Source organism: Coffea arabica, chromosome 10c (assembly GCF_036785885.1).
Source record: "Coffea arabica cultivar ET-39 chromosome 10c, Coffea Arabica ET-39 HiFi, whole genome shotgun sequence".
Lineage (NCBI taxonomy): Eukaryota > Viridiplantae > Streptophyta > Magnoliopsida > Gentianales > Rubiaceae > Coffea > Coffea arabica.
The window spans coordinates 12,434,086-12,450,354 of NC_092329.1; the positions used below are offsets into that span (position 1 = coordinate 12,434,086).

Sequence of the window (16,269 nt, forward strand, 5' to 3'; positions counted from 1 at the left end):
ATCAGGTTTAGTAGTAAGATGATCTTTATATCCTTGTCCCATAAACCATAGCTCAACGTCAGCAGCCCAAGTAGAGTAGTTACTGCCTTTTAGTTTTTCGGTAGTAATAATAGTACAACCAGTAATAGATGGATTGGCCATGAGAGGGGGAGTTGTGGATTTAGATGTAGATGTTATAGATGTATCGGATGTAGACATAATGATATTGGGTTAAAGAAAATCACCGGGTAAAATCACCGGGTGGGATGATTAGAAAACGAATTTCTCTTTCTCACTTGCTCTGATACCATGAAAGAGAAGAAGCAAGAGAGGAAGATATTTTGGGATGACATTCCTACACACTCATATGTGAGTAGTACAACTGACATATATATACAAGATTGAAATAATCTAGATCCTAAAATCAAGCTATCAAGATCCTAAAATCTAGCTAGAATAATTAGCTATCTACTTCCTATAATTAAACTAGGATAATCAGGCTAATAATCAGGCTATCTAATCCCTATAATTGATGTATAATATATCACACATATCTAGATATATTCAACAAGTAGAATGACTACATGATATATTACTTGAAAAGCATCACAAACGAGTAGAATTATTTACCTCTTTTCAGGGATGAAATCATCTCCAATTCCTGATACATGAAGATAGTAATCAGAATCTAACTCCCATAGTGCAGGTTTTCCCTCCTGAGGCTGGAAATAACCCAAGAATCTGGTAAATCCATCAAAGAAAACATTCAGAGAGGATGAATTCAATGCCCAAGTAGTCTTAAAAGTGTCACACTTAGATATAAACTGGTGTAGCTCACACTTACTAAGAGGTCTATTTTACAAGGCAACAAGAAGAGGAAACATCATGGAAAGACAAAGAAAGAAACCAAAATAAAGAAGGAATCGGACATAACAAATTTATGGCATCTTGCTTTTCCCCATCTGTATATGCATTGCTGTAGTATCTCTTAATAGACTTCAGAAATTCCCTCGACTGAGTAGTAGCCTTCCACTTGCCCTGCCGTTCAGGAAACACCTGGAAAAATAAAAATTCTTCCATGACATGTTTGACAAACACTAATCATGCTCATTATAGGCTATATACAGGCAGGGCAAATACAAAAGTGAACATGCATGCATACAGTGTTATGAGCTGCAGATCCACCATACTGCTGGGCAAGGGCATCACCCATGCTTTGGTACATATCCATAAGAGCAGCAGCAATGCTGCTATCGGCATCCACTTTAGGCTTATCTGTCAAACCCATAGCATGAAGCTGGCGACCTAAAGCTGCTAATCCATAAGCATATTGAGCAACATTTGTTCGGTCCAAGCAATCAATGCAGTTGGTGCGCAAAACTCCACTTTGAAACCGGGGTGCTGCATTACCATCATTCTGTTTCCTAATATGTTGATTGCTATCTCTCTCTCGGTCTTGTTTGAGGAAAGAAGTCAAGGCCTCATTTGAGCTACTAATCCTTGAAATATCCCCCGAATTAGTTCTCAAATCTCTGAACGAAGAATCCCTAATGAAACGGCCATGAAATATCAGAACAAGAAATTTATCCACATTAATCAACCAAAAAAAAGTCATCATGTGAGACAATTTAAAGGTTGAATTGTCATATTACCACCCAGAGAAAAGAGTAACAAGAAGTCACAGAGTAAAACAGCAGATCAAACTGGATCTAAGCCAATCACATGAAATCACCCTCTTAATAAAGGTAAGTGATTTGTGATGTTCAAGAACAAGTCATATTTCCGGTTCCATTACATAGATTAACCATAACTGTGGCGCAAATATAAAACCTGGACTAAATGGTAGCAAGGATTTGGCATCGCAAAACCAGTAGTTGCTAGGGCTTTCATAGAGAGCCAAATGAGAAATGCTGAATCAGAAGAAGCAGAAGCCATCAAGTTAGTTCTATGCAAAGCCAAAGCTCCAGAATGGCTCAACATTGAGCTCCAATCAAAAACAAGGCCCTCAAGGATGATTAATTCATTGAATTGCGATGGTACAATCCCACCTACCATCTTGCCTGGAAGACATCTTAGTGATAAGTCCCTTGTTGATAATATGCTTGTTCTAATAGGAAGGCAGGGAATGTGCTAAATCTTCGAATTGCTAAATATGGTTTGAGCCTTACTCATGATGTTCATGGAAGATTGCCTTCACACTTTTATTATGACACTGTAAAGAGGTGTAAACATAGAACAAACGAATAAACGTTGTTGTGGTTTTGCCCTGGGAGGGAGGGGAGGAACATGACTGCAATTACTGCAAATATATCTACCACCAAAAAGAGAGAGAGAGAGAGAGAGAGCAGAGGCCTACTATACAGGCCTGCCACTAGAATATTTGATATGATAGGACCGTCTTCATACATAGAAGTAACTTGTTTCCAATATCACCAATAGCTGAAAGCATGCAGAAAAATTACAAGATCCCATATCAACAAAAGCAGCCACCACAAAACTATAATTCCGGATTCCTACACACTCATTAAGATGATGTTACATACTGCATTTTCAAGGTAGTCTAATAAGTTTTACTTGTTCATTTCAATTCAATCCCTCTTGCTGCCAGATGGGCAATAATTTAAGACAAAGAAGACGCAAGAAAAAAAATGCAGTCAAACCTCTCAAATCCAGACACTCTTATCACTCTTATCAATTTCCTTGGTCCTGCTTAATTGCATTCAAGCTCCCCAAAAAAAAAGGTAAAACAGAAGACATTCCAATCAGAGATGAAAAAGAAATACTGGAGCAAGGCGGCACAGTTATACAACTTTCAGATTGCAAACTAGTCCAAAAGGTTCCCAACTAGGAGCAGGTCTAGGAAAGGTTAGGTGAGAACAGCTTAAGTGCAAGAAAAGCCTGTTTTTCAGCAACAAGCTAGCCTTTTCCACAAGAAAAGGCAATTTGGAAACTCAAAGTGAAAAACTATTAACAGAAATATCTTCAAGAAATTAATAAATGTGAAATTTGCACAACTCACATAACCAAAATTCAACTTAAGAAAAATACTCTCTTTCAACTATAAAAATAACAGTGCACAGGCATTTGCCCACTCGAAAAAAAACACTCTCCAAGCTTTCAGTCTCAAAATTTCCACCACTACTACAAGCTGAAAATTGTTACAAAACAAAAAGCAAACCAAAATGCTATTCATGTCAGAACAGAACCAAAAGCTTTCTAATGGCAGTTCTACAGGCCAAACAACATAGCTGAAAAAATTGCTGTAATAAAACCAAAATAAAGTAAGTTGGAAAAATATTATGGAGGACGAACAAACAGCCGGTATTGAGAAACTAGAGTGAGTTGAATTACAAATTCCAACCGCAAGTATGATATTGGTACCAAAAATTCAGACTTCAACTGTGGGGGAAAAATTTTACCTAGCAGTGCTAGTACGGCTCAGTTGGGTAGCTCGACGTTTAACAACCTGTGGCTTCCCACTGTAGTAAAACCCTGTTAGATCAAGTGCTTCACTGGCCACGCCACCCAATACTGCTAGTACATTGGCAGACTTGCTTCAGAACAGAAACATGCCAATAATTAGTACAGATTAAAGGGCCAAAAAGACGGCAATGCAAACCGTATATACTTACCTCTTTGAAAACTTGTGAAAGTCCCAGTGGATAAACCTAAGATGATTCTCCTCTGGTAGAATCTGGTTTAGATATCCAACCGCATTTGCGAACTCACGCCTTAGCATCATTTCTCGTGGCCTTTTCTCAACAGTCTATTATTTTAACAACCAACCATAAGAAAACAACACCATAAGTAGCATACCGTTATATGATGCACCATTTTCTTCTATTTCAGGAAAAAAGCTTTTGGAGCTTATCACAAAGTATTTTTTAACTACCAAATTCTATAAGACAAGTTTCCAGTTCTTTCCTCAGAGGCAATATTCTCAACCAGGAGCACTCACACAAGCTTGCAGCGAAAAGTTAGATCTGCATCATTTTAAAAAATGAAATAAAATAAAACTACTGAACTGAAAGCTTCATTGTCCCCTATCCCAGTTCAGCTGATTACCATAACATGCCTGGTCCCACTCTCAAGCTGAAGCCTTCCTTCCCTATAAGGCTCAAACCTCCCTAGTCCCTTCCCCCTCGTAAACCCCCCTCCCCCCAAAAAGGGCCAAAAAAAAAAACACACACACACACACATTTAACTTTTGCAAAGGTTCCAGAATCAATTGCCACATAGGGAAAAATTTTGCATCACAAGGGCATAACAGGGATTTTACATGTGTTCAACCCACAATTGAAATTTAGTTAAGGTACGAACCTTAATCAGATTGAGAACAATAATTGGGTTGCCATATCTCTTTTCCAGGTCTTCAAAATGCAATTTTGTTGCCTCATAGGTAGGATCATATCTTTGTACTTGATCAATACAAAAAGAGCAACATGTGAGTTAAAAGCATATAGACCATTGCACAATTAACAAACACAAATAGCGGAATGCACTAATCAAAACTCAATCGAGTAGAATAAGATCATCCATTCAATAATCATGTAGAACCAGAATATCCATTCAACATGATTGATTTCAAAAGGACTCATGTTTTCTTACAGATTATATCAGGTTTTGGACTGAATCTTGAAGCTTCCTGTGACCAGAAAAGAGGAATAGAACCCCTCATTTGTACAACAGAACTCATTTTTCCTTTGCAGGATCCAGCTTCCTCATCAAGGACAATCTGTTCAGTTTCAACATCATTTGCAACTCTTCCATGATCATTGACTCCCCTCTTTAAATAACTGCACCAATAAAAGCCAATGACTGTTTGAAGCCATTAAAAGGCAAATTTACCCATTCTTTGGCAATATTATAAAATCTTGCAATATTTCATATTCTAAGTCCAAAAATAATAAGATTTACTGTGATATAAATGAGTGTGCAGCATTAATCATCACCACTAGGAATTAGGAAGTCATGAAACCTAGACCAAAGCATGGGGCATGAGCAATATGAGCATCAAAATCTATTGGAAGCATTAAAATAAATAATGAAACAAGAATTCTTTTGCAAAAAAATGCTCCAATTTATTGTATCATCATCTCACGCTATTTTCAAGTTTGATTTATCAGATAACTGCACAAGTAATTTCTTTTATCATTCTTTAGTGAGCAATAATCAAGGTCACCAGCTAACTGCAGAACTTTCTAACTACAATGACAAATAACAAGGACAAAAGAAAGAATTGTAGCATCTGTCATTTCAGAAAATCACAGTTCATCCTTATCACAACTGGAAGAACTTGGAGAGTTCCTTGTGGATCTTTTTAGAGAATACGAAACTTCAAATGACAGGCCACCCAACGAGGTTGTGACACGTATAACCCCAAGAAAAGTTCATGTTATATTATCAAACTAGCATCATCTGCTGAATCTTGCTTAATAAAATCAATCCTTATAGAGGCAAACAAGTAATCTACCAGATCTCTAACAAATACTCATCATCTTCATACATAATTATAACCAAGAGTTCCAATGATTAGTCATCTAAAAGGACCACAAACAGTACAACAAATTAAATAGCACACAAACGTCAAAATCCTTCAACCTATAAAAATTTAAAACATCAACAGAAGGCATGCACCATACACAATCACGAGTGAGAGGACTAAGGTGAAACTTTTGAGTTTAAATCAATAATCTAGAAGAGATACTACTGTTTGCGAAATCTGTACTTAAGAAGCATTATCAAAAGGATCATAAGATTATATACATAGTACAAAAAATACTAAAAAGCCATTGTTAAAGAACATCTGGCTCTTAAGTTCTTTAATTTGCTTTGTTTGTTAGTCTGAGTTCCTTCATGTAAGGGGGAAGTAATTCTTGGAAGGACTATATTCCCAAGGTGGCAGCAAAGGGCAAGAACACTAACCTGGGTTGTTGTTCTTCCTCCTTCAGTCCATCCCTGAACTTAGCGCATAAAAGGCAAAATGAAAGAAAAGAAAATGCAGCATAACGAAAGGAAAAGTTACCTACATTGAATGCAAGATTGTCCATAGAGAATATATATGAGAAAATCAAATACATAAGGCTAATATATGTTTTTTATCCATATTCTTGTGCATCAGCATATGTGCTTAATCATGTCTAGTTATATATCTTTTGATCCTGACAATGAGGTATCTCTTTAAGCATGCATTAAGCATGGACTATTTTAGCTTCATGCATGTAGCTTCCATCCATATCTAATTAGACTAGTAGGGGTTCACAAGCTAACCACTGCCCACTCTAAATTGATTAAAAAACCATAAAATACAATTTTTGGAAACCCAAAAAAAAGCCCTAAGTATACACGTCCACCAGCATAATCTAACAGAGAGCACATTATGAGGACATAGGAAAACAGGTAACTTATACTGCATTAAGTACTTCTATCAATATGAAGAAAATTGAATAGGACATGCATAGTGTTCACCTATAGGACAATACAAGTCCTGAATGTTGCCTTGCGGACACAAGCAGAGAAACAGGCACGTCAGCAAGGAGTAAACATGCTTTATCATTCAACAGTTGCGAATATGATGCCAAGGCACTAAAGACATGACACAAGTTGCCTCCTATTAACTGCAGAACATACACATATGTACATGTACACGCGTGCCTGAAGCATATTTGTCTACAAAGAACATTTTTAGCAGGGGAGAGGAATGAAGATGGTGATAATCAAACCATTGTTAAATGACAAGCAATAAAGGCCTTGACCACTGGGCTATATATAGGTACCTAAAAGAATCCGCATAGGAAACTGTCAACACATGAAAACTGTCTGTCTTAATCAGAACCCATAAAGGGATGCATCTAACAAAAGTGAAGCAAGAAAAAGAACCAGACCAGATGTTACAACTGCAGTTTATGATTTTTTTGTTTAGTAAGCCTAATGAAAGAGAGTACCAAGCACCCAAAATAATGAGCAATAAGAACAAAAAAGGCTATATTTCCTTTGTTCATAAGCTTCTGGTGATTAAGATAGCAACAAGCACATAATGTGGTAAATGGAAATTAAACATCTTCATGCACCTAAAAGTTTATGTAGTGACATACAACCTGGTTGAGTACATGAATCTTTAGTAAATTTGAACTGAATTACCAGCAAATCTCCTTCAAAATCCAATTAATGATGGACGGGACAAGATGAAGAATAAAACCTTAAACACCAAAGCTCAAACCCAACTTCAGACTCTTCTTGCAGAGTTTATTCTCAGGCTATTCTCCTCAATCTTATTAACATTTCACCCCATTCTGTCTTATCCATAAGATTTCAAAACTCACAAAAGTCAAAAACTCAATTAGGCCATACCGAGTTCCAGCAAAGTGTCGGGAACGTCTAGAAACAAGAGAAACACTGAAGTCCCTTCCAAAAATTGCCAACCTGATCTGCAATGATCAGACACAGTGGAAGTGACCAAAAGGCTCCATAAGTGATGTTTGACAATATAGACAAGCCTCAATATTATAACAAAGAAATAAAAATTAGTTAATTAAGAAAGGGAAAGAAAAAAAAAAAAAGAAAAACAAGAGAGACAGGATTGCAGGGGCTGAAAATTGGGTGCATGAATGCATGCGGACACTAAGCACATATCCTGTTTCTCTTTATAGGTAGCATAAAATTAAGGAAAAAGTTTTGCAAAACAATGTCGAAGCTAATGAGACAAATTAATCAGCATTGGAAGAATAATAATTGACAGGACACCAAGATAGCAACAGTGGTATAATGGTGGAAACTAATGTACTCAAATATGCGATAAAGGATCAAAGAAAAAAAAATGATAGCTGATACAGGACTTAAGATGCAAACCTGAAATGAAATTCCAACGAATTACATAAGCACAGACACACAATGCTGTGAACATGTCTTGACTAATGAATTGTTGTGCAATGATGTCTCATAGGCATAAACGGTGCGTTGCCAACTTGTAGTATTAGATGTGATCTTACGATGGATGATCACATGATTGTGCATGCTGACACGTATCACATATAAAATGCAAATTGTTGAGTGCAGGAGTCAAGTAAAAATTCAAACATACAGCATCTATCATAACTTCAATCTCAGCCCCCAGGTGTTACATGAAACTCATGCAAAGACTCAACACCAGTATGCATACAACAAAGAAATGAATACAGCCATAAGCGAATCAATAAATCTGTAAAATATCAATACCTGCTTAAAATGCCCATGGACCAGAGCGATTGTCCACATAGTATTGTTGCATCTTGATCGAATTGCCTGTGTTAGAAAAGCATTCCATACAAACATGTCTTCATATGGAATACCTTCTTCACAAGTTGACAATACATTATGCTGCAAACTGTGCATTACTGGATATGTGTAACTATAGAAAAAATCTTTGGTCAAATCAACACTGGACAATAGCTTCTTGTACCTGCAAATTAAGCTAATGCTGTCAATTACAAAAAATACGTTCAAAGAAATAAAAATCAATACAAAGGAACAACTTTAGGTCATTTTTCAACAAATAGGAGAAAAAACGCAGCATCAGGAACTAAATATGGACACAACTTGCACAAAAGGAAGCTGAATGAGCATGAGCTAGCGGGAAAGATCAAGAAATCAAAAGCGTCTATCCGAGCATCGCGTGAAAGAATCCACATTAATTTAGAAAATTTTCAAATCATCCTTTCTGCCTTTAGTTGGTAGGAATTAGCTGTAATTAGTCTAAAGATAGCTGCTGTAATTAGTCTAAGAACACAGCTGTATATAGTCTGTAATTACAGACTATATACAGCTGTACATGGCTGACCATTTAACCTAGTTACTTGTATAAATAGATCAATGAAATATATGAAAAACATACTTTCAGCATAATTAATAACTTGGTATCAGAGCATTGGGGTTTTTCCTTGCTCTCCTCTTCTCTGAAAATTCCAGCCATTCTTTCAATAGCCCACACTGCTGAAATTTCTTCTCTAAAACACTAATCACATCACAATATGTCAACCAAACCTGATGTTGAATCTCCTAACAGCAAGAATCTCTCCACTCTAACCATACAAGATGCTTCTTCTTCCATCCACATTAAATTGGATGGCACTAATTATCGAGTTTGGTCCAAGATTTTGGAGATGCATATTGCTGGAAGAAAAAAAATGGGCTATATTAATGGAAAAAAGGCTGCACCAGCAGTAGATGATTCAAGTTATGATGAATGGGAAGCTGAAGATTCTCTTGTCAAATCTTGGCTTATTAATTCAATGAGTGATAATCTGATATCTCACTTTGTACAATGCGGCACAGCAAAGGAAGTTTGGGATGCTGTAAAAAGAAGTTACCTTGATATATCAGATTCCTCTGAAGTTTATGAACTAATGAAGAAGACTTTTCATTTACAACAAGATGGTCGGCCTCTAGCAGAATATTACAACGAATTAAACTCAACATTTATGGAGCTCGATTATCAACGGCCCAATGACATGACATGTGCTGCTGATATTGAAAAATATAGAAATCGTATTGCCGAAGATCGAGTTTATATTTTTCTTGTTGGGCTTGATAACAAGTTAGATCAAGTTTGCAGCCGTGTTCTAGGTACTTCTCCTTTACCAAGGTTAGAAGAAGTCTACTCCATGGTTTGTAGAGAACTACAAAGACAAGTTGCCATGGGAGCAGAATCACACTTTGAGGCTTCAGCTCTAACTGTTCAAAAGAGCACTCCTATTGCCATTAATGGAAATTCTACAACCTCTCAGTCTCGATTTTGCACCTACTGCAATAAGAATACACATACAATTGATGTTTGTTGGAAGAAGCATGGCTATCCAGAATGGTATAAACTTAAGCAAGCTGAGAGGAAAAATAAAAAATTTATTCATAATACTGTTGCTCAAAATGTTGCTGCCATAGACACTACTCCATCTTCTGTGTCTCATGTGTCTCAGGCATCTTCTCAAGAAGGTATTTTTGGTTTGTCCGTTATTTCTGCTCGTCCTAGCACTTGGATTATTGACTCAGGGGCTACTGATCACATGACTAGTAACTCTTCTATCATTGACTCTCTTACATCTCCACCTGTGAAGTCTGTACAGGTTGCTAATGGAAATTTTATGCCAATCATAGGCGCTGGAAATGTGTCTCTTTCACCAAAGTTTTCTATGTCCTCTGTTTTACTTGCACCTAAACTCTCAAATAATCTCCTCTCCATTAGTAAAATAACAAAGCATCTTAACTGTTCTGTCATTTTTCACTCTACTCATTGTGCTTTTCAGGACAATCTTACGAAGATGACGATTGGCATTGGTAAGGAGAGGGATGGTTTATATTACTGGGAAGACAATCGAGGCATAACAATATCTACTCGAGGTTTTCAAACAAAAAGTGGGACATCAGACATAGAAAGAATAATCCTTTGGCATCGTCGACTAGGACATCCATCTTTTTCTTATTTAAAGCATATATTTCCTAAGTTATTTTTCAATATTTCAACTTCTAGCTTAAGATGTGAACAATGTGTTTATGCAAAAAACCATCGTGTTCCTTTCAAAGTTAGTTTTAATAAAAGTGCCACTCCTTTTTCATGTGTTTATACTGATGTGTGGGGTCCTTTCTCAACTACTTCTACTTCAGGACATAAATATGTTGTATCTTTTATTGATGACTGTACTAGAGTCAGTTAGGTATATTTGATGAAATCTAAGAGTGATGTTTGTCATATTATTCCTCAGTTTTATAACATGATTCTTACTCAATTCATCACTAGAATTAAGGTTTTTCATTCCGATAATGGTCGTGAATTTGTGAATCGATCTCTTGCTGATTTTATGATACAACATGGCATTCTTCATCAAACCACTTGTGTTTACACACCCCAGCAGAATGGCACAGCAGAACGGAAAAATCGTCACGTTCTTGAAGCAGCACGAGCCTTATGTTTTACTATGCATGTTCCAAAACATTTTTGGGCTGAAGCTATTATGGCTGCTGTTTTCCTCATTAATCGAATGCCCGCTAAGGTTATTTATGTTCATGTTCATTCTCATCATAGAGATAAACTTGATCCTCGTGCTATCAAATGTGTTTTCCTTGGCTATTCTAATTCACAAAAGGGATATAAATGTTTTCATCCTCCTACAAGAACCTACTATGTGTCTATGGATGTTCAATTTTGTGAAAATGAGTCTTATTTTTCTGGACATATGTCTGCGGTTCCTCTTCAGGGGGAGATTAAAAGTAGAGAAGAGGAAAAACAATGGCTAGGAGAAAAAAGGATATGGATCTCAGGTATAGAGAATGCAAAGGAAAATGGGGAATCCTTAGTTTTAGATGATGGTCAAGAAAATAAAATTGAAACTAATAGTGAGAGACCAGCTCATCTCTTTGAGAAAGGATATTCTAGGAGAACAAAAGATATCACTGTTATGCCTCCTGATTCTTGTACCTCCCTTAATGATAATACCTCCCTTGATGATACTACCATGCTATCGAATGAATCTTCCAAGATTGACACTAAGGTATGTACTTCTTCTGAAAGTCTTGACTCATATCCTAATATTGATCAGAATAGAAGATATCCTCTTCGTGAACGAAAAGAACCTGATAGACTTGGTTTTTCAAAAGCTTCCAATGTTTCTTATCCAATTTCTGATTTTATATCCTATCACCGTTTGTCTAAGGCTAACTTGACATTTGCTCTTCAGTTGTCTTCTGTATATGTTCCTAGTCATTTTCAGGAAGCCCTTGATGGTCCTAAGTGGAAAGATGCAATGGTAGAAGAAATGATGGCTCTCCAAAAGAATTCTACTTGGGAAATGGTTGAGTTACCAATGGGAAAGAAGACCGTAGGGTGTAAATGGGTATTCAGTGTCAAATACAAGTCTGATGGGACAGTTGAAAGATATAAAGCTAGACTGGTTGCAAAAGGCTACACTCAAACATATGGTATTGACTATCAAGAGACATTTGCACCGGTTGCCAAGATGAACACTGTTTGTGTCATATTGTCACTGGCAGTTAATTTAGACTGGCCTCTACGACAATTTGATGTGAAGAATGCCTTTCTTCATGGTGAGTTGACTGAGGAAGTTTTCATGGATCCTCCTCAGGGGTTTACACTAGAAGAAGGAAAGGTGTGCAGACTGAAAAAGGCATTGTATGGATTAAAACAATCACCAAGGGCATGGTTTGGAAGATTGAGTCATGCCATGGAGGAGTATGGATTCAAGCAAGCTTCAGCAGATCACGCGCTGTTCTATAAACATAACTACAATGATATTACCGTGCTTCTTGTCTATGTTGATGATATGATTGTAACAGGTAATAACAAAGAAGAAATTGAGAACCTTCGAAGCTACTTAGCCAAAAAATTTGAGATCAAAGATTTGGGGACTGTTAAATATTTTCTTGGCATTGAAGTATCACGGTCCAAGCAAGGACTCTTCCTTTCCCAAAGGAAGTATACATTGGAACTCCTACCTGAAACTGGTATGTCTGCTTGTGAGCCAATAGATACTCCGATTGAAGTGAATCATGGCCTAGCCTTCTTTTCTGATCAGATTCCAACAAACAAGGAAAGATATCAAAGGATCGTGGGTAGACTAATCTATTTAACTCATACCAGGCCAGATTTAGCATATGCAGTCAGTGTTGTTAGCCAGTTTATGCACAATCCAAGTGATCAACACATGAATGCTGTTAATCGAATCTTGGCTTACTTGAAATCAGCTCCAGGAAAAGGTGTCTTATTCTCCAAACACGAACATTTTGATGTGGTTGGATATACAGACTCTGATTTTGCTGGTAGCAAGTTGGATAGAAAATCAACTTCTAGATATTTGGCTTTTGTTGGAGGCAACTTGGTGTCTTGGAAAAGTAAAAAACAGAACGTGGTTTCATTATCTAGTGCAGAGGCCGAATATAGAGCTATGCATCATGCTATCACAGAACTCTCTTGGCTGAAAATTCTCTTAAAGGAGATTGGGTTTGGTCCAAAAGGTTCTATGGTATTATTTTGTGATAATATGGCAGCCATTAAGATTGCAAATAATCCTATTCAACATGATCGGACAAAGCATGTTGAAATTGATAGGAACTACATCAAAGATAATCTTGATTCCGGGACAATTGAAATTCCCTATACTAGAAGTTCATATCAGTTGGCTGATATTATGACTCATGCTGTTACTAGTAGCTTATTCAATGCATCTCTATCCAAGTTGGGCATTTGTGATATCTATGCCCCAACTTGAGGGGGAGAGTTGGTAGGAATTAGCTGTAATTAGTCTAAGATAGCTGCTGTAATTAGTCTAAGAACACAGCTGTATATAGTCTGTAATAGATCAATGAAATATATGAAAAACATACTTTCAGCATAATTAATAACTCCTTTCTGCAGATATCAGAATGAAGTCACATTGTGACAAAACTGCAGAAACAAAAGTAACACTTAATATCTGACCTCAAAGCACAGACTGCAAAGTAGAAGCTTTAAGCTGCAGAGCAGACACAGGAACAAAAGTTGCTACTTAATAGCTGTAAAAGTAGTAACACTTAATATCTAACCTCAAAGTTGCTACTTTCTTTGACTCACATCAATACAGATCTTACTGAGAAAATTCAAGATACTAAAGATGATTTTCTGATACCAGTACAATCTTGACCTCTACATACTTGATCACATCTTCAAACATAACTTTAGTGTAACCAGTCTTTCCTAAACTGATCAATGTCTGAATGCAGCTTCAAACTAATAAAGCACAAAATGATGCCTCCATTGACACTCCTCTACCACAAAGGATGATTATACATGCACATGTAAGCATCCAACCACAAGAACAAAAAAGGCATGTTAACAGCATTTATACATTTTTTTAGTCCATTAAACAATTTAACTTGAAAAATAACAGGATTCTTGACTATGCAGCTCCAAGATAAAAATTAAATCCCTAAAATTTAATTAAAACAAGAGACAAGCAGCATAATGTTTAAAAGTTCACGAAGCAACAGGGTTATCCAGAATTTGTTAGTCCAACTACAAAGAAAAAAGGAAAAGTTACCGCAGCTCAGTTTTAGAATGAGCAATATCAGTCTGAACTGTAGAATGTGGAATGCTTATAATTTGGCTCTCATCAATACTGTATATTGCATGACCACATATGCAACCAATCTGTCGCCGCTTTGTCACCAAGACCAAGTAATATGACTCCAGGAACTTTATACAACCTGAAAAACCATTATCAATGACCACCAAAATAACAGTCAAAAACTCATTGGTCATAAGCTGCACCAAAGTTTCCAATTGTAATTGAGGATTTTTGCAGACTAACCAGCAATGCCATAAACTTTGGCCACAAAAGTCAATCCGCCAGTTGCTCGGTTGCCCTCAGCTATCCGCTGCAGCAAGTTTTTAACTTCCTGCGATGTGTACACAACAGGGTCTTCGCTGATATTGAGATCAGAGGGCTCCATTCTGTCGATCTTCAGAACCCGGAAAAACCTCTTGTTCTTATCACTTCCAATCAAATAAAACCTCTGCAAAGGTTGATTAAGAACTCATGAAATTTCCTAACAAAAAGTCCTTCAGCATAAACTTTCGGGAAAACATTAGTACAAAATGGAAGCTTTAGAATTTGTAATTGATATTGATGTTCAATAACAACAAAAGATTGGAACATGATAAAAATCAACATTAAAATCCCAGTAAAAGAAACACTAATTATGGGAATTTTATTATTCTTAATCTCATCACTTGCCATGCAATGGAAGTTAAAATTAAAACAAACTGAGGTTTTTCATTTGATCACGCAGCATGCTTCAATAAGTCGAAGTACCAAAAAACGAAAAGAAAAAAAATTAAAAAATGAAAATTCCAATAAACCTGAATAAAAATTTAACATTCCAATTGAACTAACTATAAAGCAGCAATTAAACTAGCTTAAAACAAAAGCAAAACCCTAGAAATGCAGAATTCAATGCAATTCTATTTTTTTTAATACTTACAGCTCGGGTTTCATAGAGGCGAAACTTCTCGAGTGAGTAAGAACTGGAGGGGTCGATTTCAAGGTCGTTATTAGCGGTGATCGGATGAATTTTCGGGGGATTTTGGCCCGGGTTTTTGGAATTCTCAGACTTCGCCATTGATGATACCACCAATTCAGCCACCAAAAATAAAAACTCCAAAAAATCTTCCCCAAATTCTGATTTCTCTAATAGAGAAAAGAATGCAAATTCTTTTTCAATGCTAAACAAATCGTACTTAATCGACTGTGCATATTATATGATACAAAAAAATTTAAGACATTTGTTGGAGGGAGTGGTGGAGTGAGGAAATTAATTTTGAGTGGGGCTTTTATTTTTATTTATTTTTGGTGGGAATTGGGATGAAATGAAAGAGGGGAAATTTGGACAAACGGGGTTGGAACTTAGGCGGTTTGGAAAGGCAAGAAAATGAGGACATGATAACGTAACGTAACTGAAATAATGAAGGGCATATTTGAGAATTGCCGAATTGGTTGCTAGAATTTCGGACCATTTCTAATTGAGGGCACTTGATCCTTAATTTTTGCACATTTGCTCTTTTATATAATATGTGAAAATTGTCTAGATTTTTGTGTATAGGTTCTTAATTTTGAGCGAAGGATAGTTGGAGGTTTCGTTTCTTACAAACTTGAAAAGTTGCACAGATAATATGAAGACTAGTATGAGTTGTGACTCCAAGGTTGGACCATACAAGAAAATTAATTAACAGAAATCAATACTTTCTAACTATTAATATGTTTATTACTAAGTTTTTCCAAGTGTGGCAATTTCAAATAACAACAGTAATATTCTTATTCTTATACTATATAAGATTGAGTTTTGGTCAAAAAATAGGTTGAATTTCAACCGTATAGGTGGGAGCTTTTTGGAAATGTGAAATATTGTGTATTAGTTTAAAAACTTTAGGTACAACTTAAGGAAGCATGTATTTGGATATATTTACTGAAATGACCCAATTTAATACATTTTAAGTTGTCATTGATGAGCCATTTGGGTATTGATGGAATGTGTAATTAGTGTGCAACCGTTTTTGCATTTTGTACAACCCATATATGTTTGTATGTTGGTGTAATTACCGGAATATCCCTTAACTACCAATAATTCCCCTTTTCAGCCGCAGATAACCGTTTGAGATATTGCTTTGTCTGAAACGTTCGAATGACAATCGGATTTAGGAAATGTGCCAACGATTTCTCTATCAATGGTAAGAACCCATTTCTCTATCATTTATAATCTGCATTTATAAGC

The 16,269-nt window shown here is 36.4% G+C and overlaps 1 protein-coding gene across 2 annotated transcripts in view; it reads right to left on the reverse strand.

The window, feature by feature from the left end:
• The window catches only part of LOC113714749 (phosphatidylinositol-3-phosphatase SAC1-like), a 30,164-nt gene extending 14,725 nt beyond the window's left edge, over positions 1-15,439 (reverse strand). Inside the window, exons 1-13 of one of the 2 annotated variants that reach the window (XM_027238802.2) lie at positions 14,983-15,439; positions 14,310-14,514; positions 14,040-14,205; positions 8,194-8,416; positions 7,330-7,406; positions 5,905-5,937; positions 4,588-4,775; positions 4,300-4,397; positions 3,612-3,745; positions 3,399-3,533; positions 1,142-1,526; positions 914-1,035; positions 610-720 (exon numbers count right to left, since the gene is read on the reverse strand). In XM_027238802.2, the coding sequence (XP_027094603.1) occupies positions 610-720; positions 914-1,035; positions 1,142-1,526; positions 3,399-3,533; positions 3,612-3,745; positions 4,300-4,397; positions 4,588-4,775; positions 5,905-5,937; positions 7,330-7,406; positions 8,194-8,416; positions 14,040-14,205; positions 14,310-14,514; positions 14,983-15,120 (2,015 nt within the window). In that variant the 5' untranslated portion in view covers positions 15,121-15,439. The remainder of the gene's footprint in view (positions 1-609; positions 721-913; positions 1,036-1,141; positions 1,527-3,398; positions 3,534-3,611; positions 3,746-4,299; positions 4,398-4,587; positions 4,776-5,904; positions 5,938-7,329; positions 7,407-8,193; positions 8,417-14,039; positions 14,206-14,309; positions 14,515-14,982) is intronic. The other variant, XM_027238803.2, reaches the window with a different exon arrangement.
• Between the last annotated feature and the right edge of the window lie 830 nt (positions 15,440-16,269).